At 39.6% G+C, this 15,779-nt stretch overlaps 1 protein-coding gene across 2 annotated transcripts in view; it reads right to left on the bottom strand.

Annotated features, from left to right (window-relative positions):
- Positions 1-1,734: 1,734 nt before the first annotated feature.
- Positions 1,735-15,779, bottom strand: part of LOC124612282 (ER membrane protein complex subunit 1) — a 141,323-nt gene continuing 127,278 nt past the window's right edge. For both annotated transcript variants that reach the window (XM_047140391.1, XM_047140399.1), the window contains 5 exons: positions 10,224-10,422; positions 9,944-10,141; positions 2,882-3,007; positions 2,545-2,778; positions 1,735-2,427 (listed from right to left, as the gene is read on the bottom strand). In XM_047140391.1, coding sequence (XP_046996347.1) covers positions 2,267-2,427; positions 2,545-2,778; positions 2,882-3,007; positions 9,944-10,141; positions 10,224-10,422 — 918 coding nt within the window. In that variant the 3' untranslated portion in view covers positions 1,735-2,266. The remainder of the gene's footprint in view (positions 2,428-2,544; positions 2,779-2,881; positions 3,008-9,943; positions 10,142-10,223; positions 10,423-15,779) is intronic.

Here is a 15,779-nt window from a genome sequence, read left to right as displayed (position 1 = left end):
GGTGCACGGCCAGCACATCTTGGCACAGTGTTACACCGTCCGGGTTATCTGGATACTTCCCACTAACACCAACCTGTCAGAACTCCGGAGATGGGAACTTGCCCTTCAGCATATCCTTTCTTCTCGCTATCCGCCAGGCCTCAATCTCCGCTAATTTCTAATTTCAATTTGCCGCCGCTCATACCTCACCTGTCTTTCAACTTCATCTTTGCCTCTGTACATCTACCCCGACTGACATCTCTGCCCAAACTCTTTGCCTTTACAAATGTCTGCTTGTGTCTGTGTATGTGTGGATGGATATGTGTGTGTGTGCGAGTGTATACCTGTCCTTTTTTCCCCCTAAGGTAAGTCTTTCCGCTCCCGGGATTGGAATGACTCCTTACCCTCTCCCTTAAAACCCATATCCTTTTGTCTTTCCTTCTCCTTCCCTCTTTCCTGACGAGGCAACCATTGGTTGCGAAAGCTAGAATTTTGTGTGTGTGTTTGTGTTTGTTTGTGTGTCTATCGACCTGCCAGCGCTTTTGTTTGGTAAGTTTCATCATCTTTCTTTTTAGATATATTTTTCCCACGTGGAATGTTTCCCTCTATTATATTCATATATATATATATATATATATTCATATATATTCATATATATATATATATATATATATATTCATATATATATATATATATATATATATTCATATATATATATATATATATATTCATATATATATATATATATATATATATATATATATATATATATATATATATATATCCACGGTGGTAGTCCTTAGCCCTTGTGCTACTTTGCCAGACACAGCAACACAGTGTAGCTTATTCATGGAAAATGGTCAGCTGTAAACTTGATCATTATTGAAACAGAAGTCACAGGAAAACTACTTTACTATCACACTGTGGCAATGGAAAAACTGAATGGCGTATCTTGGTTTATATTAGTAATATCAGCTGAAGTACTTGCCAGCCAGATATACATATTGTGCCCTGGGTGGGAGATTTGTGGAACATTTTACTAAGTACCACACCGCAACTGTTGTCACACGCTCTTTGCTCCTTACCACAGAGTAATGCCATTTTGGTTGACAGTTGGGTGTTAATACTTCACAGAAATCCACTGTAGCTGTAGTACAATGATAACTGTTGTGTTCAATGGAATTGTTAAAGGCAGCAAATGCAAAGAGAAATAAAAAATGTTTTAATAATGTCAGAAAATTTATGTGGCACTGTTGTAACACCACTTATAGCTCAGCATCTAATTGTTAAAAATTCTCTACATTAAGGTCTGATCTTTTGTAGAAACATTTCATACAACTCATTTCCATATGCCACAAATATTTAATGTATATCATTCTCACTGCCCTTGTCCAGGCATAAATCACATTTTGAAATTCAAACACCAATACAATGTGAATAGAAAATAAAGATGTAATTCCTAATTTTCAATTTCTTCACATCTTTGATTAAAATTATATTACAGTGAACCACATGTTGATCAAACTTTTGACTTTAAATGGAACGCGTGCGCGCGCACACACATACACACACACACACACACACACACACACACACACACACACACACAAAGAGAGGAGAGGGAGAGAGGGGGGGGGTAGAGGGAGAGAGGGGGGGAGAGGGAGGGGGTCGAGAGAGAGAGAGAGAGAGAGAGAGAGAGAGAGAGAGAGAGAGAGAGAGAGAGAAATGGGGGGGATATTTACTAAAAAGCAGATGCATTACATAAGAAATTTAATTGACAAGATATGTACACTTCAGTCTGTATAATGGAGTCAGAAATTGTAGAAGTCAATCCTGCCTGCATCATAACCACATTATTTTACACACTGAATGCAGAATCTTGGTAAATATTTTGTTTTCAACTTCTGAAGTGGCACAATGTGATGAACAGAAAAAATAAAGACAACACATACCACATAAAAAAACATATATTCACAAACATAACAAAACAAGGTGTAGCTACAGTTGTGTACACAAACATGTGATGGCTGATGCACATTAATTCCACAACTTGAATAAATTAAAATATTCAATATAAATATCTTACATTATGTACACCATTGATAACAGTGAAGTACAGTAAGTAATCTTATGAAGAAATACTGAGATGTTGATCAATGAAATCACAGAAGTTGCACAACAACATTAAGTCCATATTTGTATGTCATTTGTATGGAGGTAATCAATTAATTCAGTTCATTACAGTTAAACAGTTTACTGAAACACCAGTTCATTGTGTTTTTAATTATTATTTCCACGCCAGCTTCAGAGCCTTTCTTGATGCCAGCTTCTTTGTCACATATGACGCTACAGCCAGCCCTAATAGAACTGCAGTGATAAGTAAATGATCAAAATCTTCCTTCAGAAGATCAAATGTTTTCGAAGGAGCAACACGAGTGTAAAACAAATCTGAAATAATAAAATAATTTCATAAACAAAAAATACCAGCTACATTTACTATCAAAAGATTTCATTATTTAACATATTTATACTTTGTTCAAGTGTAATTTGCTAATTAGTGCATACCTAGCCCATATGCTAATATAAGGCAAGTTGATTCAAGGCCACTTGGAGCAGTGTGGATGCCCCTTATTCTTTGGAGTGTTTGATTATAATTGATGATAGCATCTGGTGGAATAGGTAGTTCGGGCATATATGGAATGACGCCTTCTTCCCTCATTTCTGAAGTAACAGTGACAGGTCGGCGAGGATCAACAAACAACCATGGCAGTTCCAGAATTCCACCAGTAGCTAAAGCAACTGAGTGAAATAACTTTCAGTGAGTAAATTTTATACACAATACAGGAGCTTCCTTTATTTGTTGAGTAAATTAGGTTTACACATATAAAATAAAATGACTAACCTAGAATATGTTTGCTGGTGATGCCTTTTTCAGTTATTGTCTCTTTCAGTGCTTCAATATTACCCGGTAAAATATATGCTTGCCTGTCCACAATTGGTTGAATTGGAGCAGACAGAGATGAGAATGCTGAAAATTATGATTAGCACTTTTTAAATCCTCTAAATAAACACATAACAACAAATCAATTTGAAACAGTTTCCACTCATCATTAAATATGTGACTAACAAATTAGTTGATAGTGTCTATGCCAACAGAATCTACTGTCACAATAAAAATGAAATCATTTTGTTCTTGTAACTTAAGAAGGAACAAATTTTCTGATAATGATGCATAATATGACAAAAATCAAACTGTAAGCTAGGCTGTGTAGTGAAATTTGGCATTAATGGGCTATGACAGCAGATGAACAATGTGAGTGCTTTCGCTAACAGTGCATCATCATCATCTGCAGCACCCCTCTTTGGCTCGTTGGTAGTGTGGCTCAATATTTCTGCAGCGGACTTCCAATGATTTTTGAGTCCAATTCATATCAGGTTGCTGCACTACACTTGATAAAAGCAGGCACGCACAATATCGGTTGGACTTTAGATGAACGGAAAACTACGGCCTGGTTCAATGAGTCCCAATTTCAGTTGGTAAGAGCTGATGGTTAGGTTTGAGTGTGGCACAGATCCCACAAAGCCATGGATCCAAGTTGTCAACAAGGCTGCTTGGAGACCACTTGCAGCCAATCATGGATTTCTTGTTCTCAAACAGTGATGGAATTGTCACGGGCCACAATTGTTTGTGACTGGTTTGAAGAACGTTCTGAGCAATTGAGAAAATAATGTGGCCTCCAAGATGGCCTAACACGAACCCCACCGAACATTTATCGGACATAACAGAAGTCATTCTGTGCACAACATCCTGCACCAGCAACATTTTAGCATTTACGCATGGCTATAAAGGCAGTGTGGCTCAATATTTCTGCAGCGGACTTCCAATGATTTTTGAGTCCAATTCATATCAGGTTGCTGCACTACACTGGATAAAAGCAGGTACGCACAATATTAGGACATATTCCGTGACTTTTGTCACTCAATGTATACTTAACACAGCAAGTCTTTTTATCAGATTTTCACTAATTATACAAAGCTGTGTAACAAACTGAAAAGTGGCAAATTAATAACAAATGGAATGGAAATAGACAACAATCATACAGAGGTTTTACAAACCTGCCTTTGTGACTACAGGCACTAAAAAGTGCATTTACTTTACCACACAAATATCATTTATTCATTTTAAAACATTGCCAGTGGTCTGGAATCAACCACATTTACAATCTCTCTCTCTTTTTCCTTTCCAAAAGCGAATGAAGTGCGACTATTTTACTTACTGCACTTTTGTTTGATTTATGCTTACATCTACAAATGCACTTCAGTGGTTATTTTGGTCTAGTTTCACTCTGGCTTGTATCACTACATATTCCTGACATAAAACATTGCATCACTAATGTTCGAGGTGCATTCAAGTTCTAAGGCCTCCAATTATTTTTTCTAATTACCTACTGACCCGAAATTGATGAAACTGGCATTACTTCTCAACGTAATCGCCCTGCAGACGTACACATTTTTCACAATGCTGACGCCATGATTCCATGGCAGCGGCGAAGGCTTCTTTAGGAGTCTGTTTTGACCACTGGAAAATCGCTGAGGCAATAGCAGCACGGCTGGTCAATGTCAGGCCATGGAGAGTGTCTTTCATTGTTGGAAAAAGCCAAAAGTCACTAGGAGCCAGGTCAGGTGAGTAGGGAGCATGAGGAATCACTTCAAAGTTGTTATCATGAAGAAACTGTTGCGTAACGTTAGCTCGATGTGCGGGTGCGTTGTCTTGGTGAAACAGCACACGCGCAGCCCTTCCCAGACGGTTTTGTTGCAGTGCAGGAAGGAATTTGTTCTTCAAAACATTTTCGTAGGATGCACCTGTTACCGTAGTGCCCTTTGGAACGCAGTGGGTAAGGATTACGCCCTCGCTGTCCCAGAACATGGACACCATCATTTTTTCAGCACTGGCGGTGAATCTGTGTGCTTTCATTGAGCTGACTGGCACTTTGTTTCTGGATTGAAAAATGGCATCCACATCTCATCCATTGTCACAACCGACGAAAAGAAAGTCCCATTCATGCTGTCGTTGCGCGTCAACATTGCTTGGCAACATGCCACACAGGCAGCCATGTGGTCGTCCGTCAGCATTCGTGGCACCCACCTGGATGACACTTTTCGCATTTTCAGGTCGTCATGCAGGATTGTGTGCACAGAACCCACAGAAATGTCAACTCTGGAGGCGATCTGTTCAACAGTCATTTGGCGATCCCCCAAAACAATTCTCTCCACTTTCTCGATCATGTCGTCAGACCGGCTTGTGCGAGCCCGAGGTTGTTTCGGTTTGTTGTCACACGATGTTCTGCCTTCATTAAACTGTCGCACCCACGAACTCACTTTCGACACATCCATAACTCCATCACCACATGTCTCCTTCAACCGTCGATGAATTTCAGTTGGTTTCACACCACGCAAATTCAGAAAATGAATGATTGCACGCTGTTTAAGTATGGAAAACGTAGCCATTTTAAGTATTTAAAACAGTTCTCATTCTCGCCACTGGCGGTAAAATTCCATCTGCCGTACAGTGCTGCCATCTCCGGGACGTATTGACAATGAACGCGGCCTCATTTTAAAACAATGCGCATGTTTCTATCTCTTTCCAGTCCGGAGAAAAAAAATTGGAGGCCTTAGAACTTGAATGCACCTCGTATAGTAATCTGACTAAAGGTATTTCTTTGTACTTAGCATGTGTAGGGTTGCCAACTTATCTGCTAGATTTGTTTATACTTTATCTCAGACACATTATTTTTATTTGTGTTTATATAATTACGTAAATGGTATGAAGAGGTACTGTAGGAGTTAATCATTTAGATAGAATGGGTTTGAGGAGGTAGGGATGGGAGTTGTGTGTTCAATGATTTTGTATAGTGTTTCATTCTCAATATTTATTTGGCCGTTAAGCAATTGTTTACTGTGTGATAGTACTTTGGTACATATGGTAATCTTCATGAAATGCAAAACAATGTGTCTTTCTATTGATTATCTATTGTGCTTGGTCTGCAATATTACAGTTCAAGGAGACCTGCAAATTTTGAGTGGTTTGTACTGCGTTTCCACGCCCTGTTGTGGTCTGTATACCTTGTGTCAAATGCTTTGCCAGTCATATCAAAGTAAATTCTTTATCAGTCTCAGCAACTGATCTGGTAGATACAAGATTGTTGGTGACTGTCTGGTTTTGATTTTGGTTTTATGAATGTGTTTCTGTATTGCGTTCATGATTTTTATGCAAATAATCATAACCTGGTTATTGGATTTATAACCTATTCTGCATTTGAGTTGAATGTCGTAGCCCATCACTCTAAAATGTAAAAGAAGTTAAATATTTATGCCCTCACAACTAGTTTTGTTTAGTACCTACGCTGATCAGCCACCTTTGGCGTGGATTACAGTGGCGACGTGTCGTGGCTGGAAAGCAATGAGGTGTTGGTAGGTTGCTGTAGGAACTTGGCACCACATCTGCATGCACACGTCATCTAATTCATGCATATTCCAAGGAGTGGGGCAATGAGCTATGACGCCACGTTCAATCACATCCCAGGTGTGTTCGATCAGGTTAAGATCGGAATGAAATTTTCACTCTGCAGCGGAGTGTGTGCTGAAATGAAACTTCCTGGCATATTAAAACTGTGTGCCAGACCAAGACTCAAACTCAGGATGTTTGCCTTATGCGGGCAAGTGCTCTACCAGCTGAGCTATCCAAGCATGACTCACGACCCATCCTCACAGGTGGTAGAGCACTTGCCTGCATAAGGCAGACATCCTGAGTTTGAGTCTCGGTCCAGCACACAGTTTTAATCTGCCAGGAAGTTTCATATCAACACAAGCTCCGCTGCAGAGTGAAAATTTCATTTTGGAAACATACCCCAGGCAGTGGCTAAGCCATGTCTCTGCACTATCCTTTCATCCAGAAGAGCTAGTTCTGCTAGGTCTGCAGGAGAGCTTTGTGAAGTTTGGAAGGTAGGAGATGAGATACTGGTGGAATTAAAGCTGTGAGAATGGGTCGTGAGTCGTGCTTGGGTAGCTCAGACGGTAGAGCACTTGCCCACAAAAGGCAAAGGTCCTGAGTTCGAGTCTCGGTCTGGTACACAGTTTTAATCTGCCAGGAAGTTTCGGGTTCAGATCTGGTGAGTTGCAGGGCCAGCACATCAATTGGAACTCACCACTGTGTTTCTCGAACCACTCCATCACACTTCTGGCCTTGTGAGAAGGTGCATTATCTTGCTGAAAAGTGCCACTGCCAATGGGAAACATGATCGTCATGAAGGGGTGTATGTGGTCAGCTACCACAACCTTGGCTGTGACGGTGCCTTGCATGAGCTCCATTAGACCCACGGATGCCCATGTGTGTGTTCCCTGGGACCGATGACCACAGCAGTTTGGTCCCTTAGGAACTCACACACGTTTGTATGTTCCCTAGAGCATAATGGGATTGCCACCAGTACAGGTTACAGGTGCCAAGGACCTGTTCCCCTGGAAGACGAGGGACTCATGCCCTCCCTTCAGCAAGATGAAGAAGGCTTTGGGATTCATCAGACCATTCAATGTTCTGCCACAGTGCCAATGTCCAGTGCCAATGGTCACATGCCCATTTCAGTCATGGTTGCCAATGTTGTGATGTTAACATTCGCACATGCATGGGACATTGGTTGCAGAGGCCCATCGTTATGTGTGTTGCTGCACTGTGTGTTCAGACACACTTGTACTCTGCCCAACATTTAAGTCTGATGTTCATTCCACCACAGTTTGCTGCCTGTCCCATTTTACTCAATTGCCCAGCCTATGACATTTGACACCCTAATGAGGAATTGCTGCCCACCCACATGTCATCTGTATGTGGTTTATCTTGGTTTGACATGTGTAGAAGACACTCATCACAGCAGTCCTCGAATGTGTGATAAGCCGTGCCATTTCAGAAATGCTCGTGCCAAGCAAGCCTCCGGACCATCACAATTTGCTCTTGTTCAAACTCAGATAGATCGTGCCTTCCCCATTCCACATGCGGACAGCACGTTTACTGGTACTACACGCACAGTGCATGTGTCTGACTAGCAGTCATTCCCTGCCAGGTGATGCTGCCATCGTCTGGATGGCTTTATATTGATAGTAGGTCAATGGTTACAATGTTCTGGATGATCAGTGTGTTCCTGTATTCTCAGTGTGTCTACATGTTTATGCTGGTGTGGTTCAGTTTGTTTAATCTTGAATTCTTTTCTACTTCATTTTTGTATGAAGTTCATCTAATAGGGTTTCTTTGTCCCCATTTTTAATGCTATCTTTTTATAGTGGCTATATCAAAGGTATTTGGGGTTTGTGAGGAAGGGGGATTTTACTGAGTCTGTTCAACAAATGCCTAACTGCAACTTCTTTATGATCCTTTAGGTCATTTGAAGTCACATTTATTGTTGTGGGGTCTGTTATTGTGAGCTGTGGCAAAGGTTTGGTTGTGAATGTGCTTTCTTATAAATTATATTCAGATAGTTGAGTTTTTTTCCTTGTTCTCCTTTAACTGTACGTTTAAAGTTCTCACATACTGTATGTACAATCTGTAACTGTTGTATTTTGGCCCAATTTAAGATAATGTAAATAAACATCAATGGTGCAACATTTAGTCATGTTCCACATTAGGAAATGTGTAGTGCTATTAGCCAAAATGAAACAAGGCCAAAACATCAGGGCCAAGCAAAGAATACTTGAAACATGTGCATTCAAATGACACTTTCAGATGCAAGCACACATCAGACAAAAATGCAGTAGTAAAAAAAATCGCACTTCAATTACCTCTGACATGAACTGCTTTCTGATCTAGAAACAAATCAAAATTGTAAATCTGTGCGATTTCAAAACAAGATTTACAACACTGTAAACGAGTAAAATGAAATGTGTACATTAGAATAAATACGGAGTTTTAGCAATCACAAAGATGGATTTGAAAAATTTTAAGTTCATCCAGAGTGTAATGCCTCCCCCTATACTAACGTTATACGCTTGACACTTATGCCTATGTCAGATCTGCAAACAGTCGTACATACACAGTTAATCCTTTGTCTGTCCTACATGTTGTTTGTGCTTAGATGTGGTTTTTCTATTTCCTATTATTGCTGTTGTTTTTGCACCAACTATTACTGCATGCAGATTATACTTTATACCATGTCTATTCACGACCAAGCCATATATAATTGTATGTGGCACATGATTTATGCTACTTACAATGATATGTATCCACATTCATTGTAAGTAATCACTATATGTTCTTGAGAAAATGTACTTCAATCCAGTTGTAGAGACTTCATATTTTTATTTTCATTCAATTCTGGTGTGTTGTTATATTTTGTAGGTGCACTTGAGAATTAGTACACATTCGAAACAGGCTAGTAATGCTGAATGAAATACTCATTTAAAATAACATCCTGGTGGAAACGAGGTCATTACTTACTACAAGACAATAAAAAAGTGGACTGACCCAAAACATTCGACAATTCCTTCATTTATTAGCTTAGCTTATTTGTAGACGTGACTGTGGTGCTCTAGGGGGTACATTGGTACACTGTGGCACTGAAGGTACTGGGTTCAAGCCCACGAAGGAGTGTGAATTTTTATTGATTCCAATCCCTCCAGTAGGACCAATTTCCATTCTGTCTACTATGAAATTGGGTGCCAGGGATCTTTTCTGTGGGTAAGAGGCAGTTGGCGTGATGGGCTCATCGCTCTCCTCTTCATAGTGCCAAGGGAGACAAAAGGCTGCTCTCTACCTGCAGTCAGGCCAGAAGCCCATTCATAGGTTGAGTACCCTTGAACTTTGACTATCTATACATGACTGAACACCCCCATGCCATTATGGAGGGAAAAAAAAGTTTACAAAACTGGATAACAATTAGAACAACATAAATGGCAATATAATAATGAAGTTTCAATACAATACCTGTTGTATTGCTTTGCACCTTTCCTTCATACAATTCAAGGGTGACAATCTCAGTCCGTCGAGACTTTTCACTGAAGTAACTGTAAAGTACCCAGTTCTCTGAATGTACTACGTACACTGGTTCACGCGCTCTTTTATGGGATGCAGAAAAAACAACTGCACCTGATACAGCATCTACTAAGTAGATGTTCAGTATATCTATAAGAAATAAGAATATAAATAAGTCTTAAATCATTAAGTCAGACCTAGCTACAAATAAATGTATTTCATTGAAACTCACACTTCTGCACAGGATCAAAGCCCTGTGTAGCAACAGCAACAAGATTGGGATTGATGTATTTGTACAGCACACTGCGATCAGCAAGGACACGACCTTGTGAGTGAACTCTCTCCCCAGGATTCTTACCGACGACGGCTATCACTTTCTGTGGACTGTCAATGCAAAGCTTGACCTCCCACACTGCAGTAGCCACAAGACCCTGTAAGTAATATAATTGTAAATTCAGTAACTAACAAAGTGCAAAATCTGCAATAACTTACTACTATGGATGACAATCTATTAAAAAAAATCTATTTGAAAATGCATAAAACATTAAAGTTGTGATCGAAGTAAAGGACTGTATTGTTTTACCGCAGTTTCAGTAAAGCCTATTAGTTGTGACCTAGGATTTGATGTCTTCTAATACTTTATTTGTTTCGATATTTATTTTCTGATACTAATCTGACGATGATTATGTCAACAGCAAATACAATACCTTCCGGTACACACAATGGTTAAGTCAATGATATATAATACAATATAAATGGTCTATGAATGGAAGCTTGAGGAACAACTCAAATTAGTGGCCCAATTACGTGGAAGTTCATTTTCTATTATGTTATGGTGGAAAGCAATACCCTGTTTCCCACCACCTAAGGAATGATGAAACCTGTTGCAATTTTCCGTGTTTCACAATGCTGCAGTTTAGTTAACAGTATAATATGACATACATAGTGCTGAGCAACTTCAATATCTTTTTAGGATGATACAACTTTCTTGAAGGGAACATATTTCGAAACATGACACTGGTGTTTCCATGTTTATGCAAGAAACTGAGATTGTTTAATGTAATTGTATGCTCACTATCATAAGCCAATGCTGAGTGGTTGTTCTCGTTTTACCATGCTCTGTGCAGTCTCTTGTTTCAATAAATCTGTTCCCCCCCCCCCCCCCCCCCCCTCCCCCAACACTGATACACTGTTATCAATAGTTGTCGTCCACACAAAAGTATACATTTTTGCATCCAAGAATTTCCTATTCTACTTCTGAGTCACCAGTAAACCCCCCACCGATTCTTTAAGGAATCAAACTCCCATGTTTAAAACATCACATTTCCAGAACTACATGCCATATGATATATTTTTGCAGGTATTTTCAATGATATATGTGGATAGTGTCTGAAAAGTATGTTGTGAATAGAGTTAGTTGTAAAGAAGTGATAAACTAAAATGCTATGCCTGATGCTACTGTTTTACTGTGCGAACTGCAATAATACAGGGAGCAATGAACGTTTTTCCATTCACCATTTTGTGGGGGGGCATCACAATGAAAAAGTTTTTGTTAATGTCTGAAATTATGTATAAAGTTTCTTGGAAGTCATTAAGCACTCTCACCGTAAAGTTCTGGTTGAATATGGTCTGGATATTCGTGCACAATGAGTTATACCTTATACTGCTTCTAGTCATACACACAGTTTCTAACTGTAATATTTGACTTGTTGAGTTAAACCTTTAATGTAACACAAATAGATTATGACAGAATACTAAAGTCTTAAATTTGGTCAATAACAGTATGAAATATTGAAAATCAAATTTTTGTTGCCCCTGGAACCCGTTAGACATCGGCAGTGGGGCGCAAGCTAGAATAGCAGTGGCAACATATGCTACTTTGCCGCACTACTCATGCTTAGGAGCTCGCTTCTATCATGAAAATCTGAAATCCTCATTTACAAAACAAATGACTGGTTGTTATGTACGGTGCCGACGCGTGGGATGTGATTGCAAATGAGAAAAAACTCCTTAGCATTTGGAAGAGAAAGGTTTTGCCTAAGATGTATGGCCAGATATACGAGCAAGAAGGTTGGCACATCCGTACGAAGCCTGAACTAGGACAACTTTTTGAAAAGTCTGACTCTGTCATCACCATTAAAATAAGAAGACTGTGGAGGGCAGGACATGGGGTCAGTATGGAGGAAGACAGAACATGTAAGAGGATTTTTAATGGCAAAGCTGGAGGCAGATGATGGAAAGGACATCCCAGAAAGAGATGAGTGGATGGAATTGAAAGACACATGAAAAAGCTGGGTATCAGAGAACAGAGACAGAAACCCATGGACCAGATAGAGTGGCAGGATACTGAGATACAGGCCAAGGCCCTTCATGGGCCGTAGTGCTGAGGAGCCTCTAGATAGCCAACCTGATACTGGAAATGGGTGACCATGCTCTAGACTTGTCGTTTATGAATGTGTCAGATCTTCATTCTCTTATTCGGATTCCAATTGTGCTGGAGTAGTATACGTATGAATTGTCTGTTCATCGAGTAGTATACGTATGAATTGTCTGTTCATCCATGATTTCAGAAATTTTGATAAAATCTGGAGGAACACCATTCTCATTTTTATGAATTTTTCAAATTTTTGTTGAACTTGTTTCAATACACAAAATCAAAAATCTTCAAAATTATTCACCAATTCAATGAGATTTTTCTGAAAATGATGTACTCACAGTTTGCGGTATTAAGCATTTTTAGTCTGTTGAATGTGGAGGGTTTTGGGACATTTTGGTGCTTCATAGGCACACTTGTTCAAATTAATGGAAAGTGACATCAAGCGATTACTGTAATTTCTTGACTGATGAAACATGAACACGAAGCCTTGCCTTGTGACTATATAAAATGTCACTATTCCTATAACAGAGGAGCCCCTTCACATAGATAGTATAACTGTAACACCATTTGCACTGTTAAAGACAAATAAACAGTTTTTCACCTAAGAGAGAATATATTCAAAGAATGCTTTAGTGTTGCACAATTTCAAGAAAATGTATATAATCGAGATATATATGCAATCTATGTATGATTATGAAATACCGATTTTTTATAAAAAATATTTATTCTGAGTAAGGATGTGAACGCAAAGTCGAGTCCACAAATCCAGAGTACACTGACTTCATCACTTGCCCACTTGAGGGCACTACCAACCTGTATAGTCATTAGGACTTGAGTGACAAAAAACTTCTGTCATTTTTCAATAAACTATAGTGTGCCACACCAAAACCCAACTAATAAATGTCTGTTTTCCCAATTAAGAACAATCTGAGCAAAATTTCATCCAAATCTGCCAAATTTCCAGTCTCCCTATGTAAGTATATGGTGAATACACGATGTACCAAACTTCCCTGTAGTACAAAACATGGGAGCGTGGCAAGGTAATTCCCAACATGTTAGTGACAACTACTGCTTTGATTTCTTTGCCATTTGTCAATAAATGACCCATCATCTACCTTCTCATGTAAATCAGTTCTGCAAGAAACCTATGCTCTTCACAGTGAATGAGATTCTGATCCATCTATAGAAAATCCACAATACAGTATAATGTTTGATGCTGATGCAGAAGGAACTGTACGGAAAGAACAAAATGGCAGTGGATAAGGAAAGATCATGCTGGTGTGCTCCCTAAGCAGAAAGGTACATGGTTGGCTACAAGAATGCACACAGGAAAATTAAGTAAAGCAGAAGGTGGAAGTCCAGAGTAGAGGAAAGAACTAAGGAAAGGCTAAATGGGTGAGCTAGGCCGGAGTAAAAAGTAACTGGTGGTGTGCAGGGGAGGTGAGGGAGCAAGAGAGTGAAACAAGATGAAAACTGGAGAGAGGGACGGACCAAATGGTATGTGCTATGAAGCAGGAGTTGAAGAAAATGACATTGCATTCCTCTCTACTCTTTGCTTTGCATTGCTCTTTGATACAGTTTATCACTGAGCATATATCCATGTTGCTTGTTGTTCATGCTGTGCGGAGGTTGCAGTATATTTTGTAGATGATGTAGATGTTGTCAAAGGTGGTCCTGTCTTTAATGGCATAGGAAATTTCAGTGGCAGAGCTAGAATAGGTAGTGGTGGGTGGATGTGTAAGAAAGATCTTGCACCTGAAACATTGACAGGAACATGATCAAAAGGAGTCGGGAGAAGAGAGTCGTAGGGACAAACAAGGACATTGTGCAGGCTGAGTGAGCAGTGGAACAGCAGTCAATGTGGTATGGAGGGTATTCTTCATTTCAGAGTTTGAAATGAGTTAGTCCTAAGCCTAGTGGAAAGCCAGTTCTAGGTTATATGGAATGAAGAAGAAGGCACTCCTTTGTGGCCAGTCATCTAGTGTGCAAGGAGAGCTGGTTATGTGGATAAAAGGCACAAAGTGATCTGTTTCTGGAAAAGATCTGGAGGGTAGCTTCTGTCTGCGAAGGCTTCAATAACCTTCAGTCTGTTGGGTGTGGGACTGGCTGCTGCTACTGCTGCGGCAGCAGACAGTTTTTGTAATGGAAATGATGGTTTCTGTGGAAATGGAGGCTCTACCAAATCTGCTTTGTATCCCATACTGATGGGCAATACTGAAGTATTGGCTGAGCATGAGTTTTGTAAGCTACCTTCATTTCTGGTGGACAACATTTTCCGAGGATTCTTTCAATGAATCTGTCTGGCATCTGCCTTTCTTGTGATTAGTTTTATGCAGTTGTTCCACTTTAAATTGATCTGTATGCATACTCCTATGTATGTTATGGAATTAATTGCTTCCAGTGATTGGTCTGCAAACAAGTAATCATACAATAAAGTGTCTTTTTGTGTGCTTCCAGTGATTGGTCTGCAAACAAGTAATCATACAATAAAGTGTCTTTTTGTCTATGTATCTGAAATAAATACAATTTGTTTATGTGGAGGGTCAACTGCCACTCCCTCTGCCAAGCACTGATACTCTGCAGGTCTTGCTGCAATAGACTCCCTTGGGGTAGGCCCAAAGTTTCTTTTAGGTCTGAAGAGTTCTCTCCATTCAGAATGACATGCTACGTTCCATTTGTGAGAAAACTTCAGTTCTGTTACACAATTGATCTGATAATCTGTAAGCTCAAAGGTTGCTCATTAGGCAGTGCTGAAGAACAGTATCGAATGCCTTACGGAAGTCAACAAGCATGGCACCAGTATCTACTGCTTTCTTGGTCTCATGGACAAATAGTGTGAGCTGGGTTCCACACGATCATCATTTTTGGATCCCACATTGATTCCAACAGAGGAGGTTTCTGATGTCCATAAATCTTATAATACACGACCATGAAACATGTCTTAAAATTCTGTAATATACTCACATCAGAGATGTAACCTACATTTTTATGCCTGTTCAACAACCTTTCTTGAAAATAAAGTGACCTGGGCTTTTTTCCTGATCATTAGGAACACTTCAGTCCTCCTGTGCTTTTTTCTGATTATTAAAAACACACTAGTCCTCCAGAGATCTACAGTACACAGCTGCTACAAGAGGGGCAAGCTCTTTCGCATCTCTGTGTGGAATTGAACTGGTATCCTTTCAGGTCCAGAGGCCTTTCCTCTGTTGAGCAATTTCAGTTGTTTTTCTATTCCATGGTCACTTTATTTTGACATCTGTCACTTAGTCATTTGTGTGTTATCTTTATCTGTGAAACAGCTTTGGAAAAAGGGGTTCAGTATTTTGACCATTTCTATCTCATCCTCTGCTTCAATGCCATTTGGTCATAAGAGTGTTTGACAGGTGGCTTTGTTCCATTTACTGTTTTAAA

This window comes from Schistocerca americana, chromosome 1 (assembly GCF_021461395.2).
Source record: "Schistocerca americana isolate TAMUIC-IGC-003095 chromosome 1, iqSchAmer2.1, whole genome shotgun sequence".
Lineage (NCBI taxonomy): Eukaryota > Metazoa > Arthropoda > Insecta > Orthoptera > Acrididae > Schistocerca > Schistocerca americana.
The sequence above is the reverse complement of the archived record's forward strand: the minus strand, read 5'-3'. Positions and strand labels throughout refer to the sequence as shown.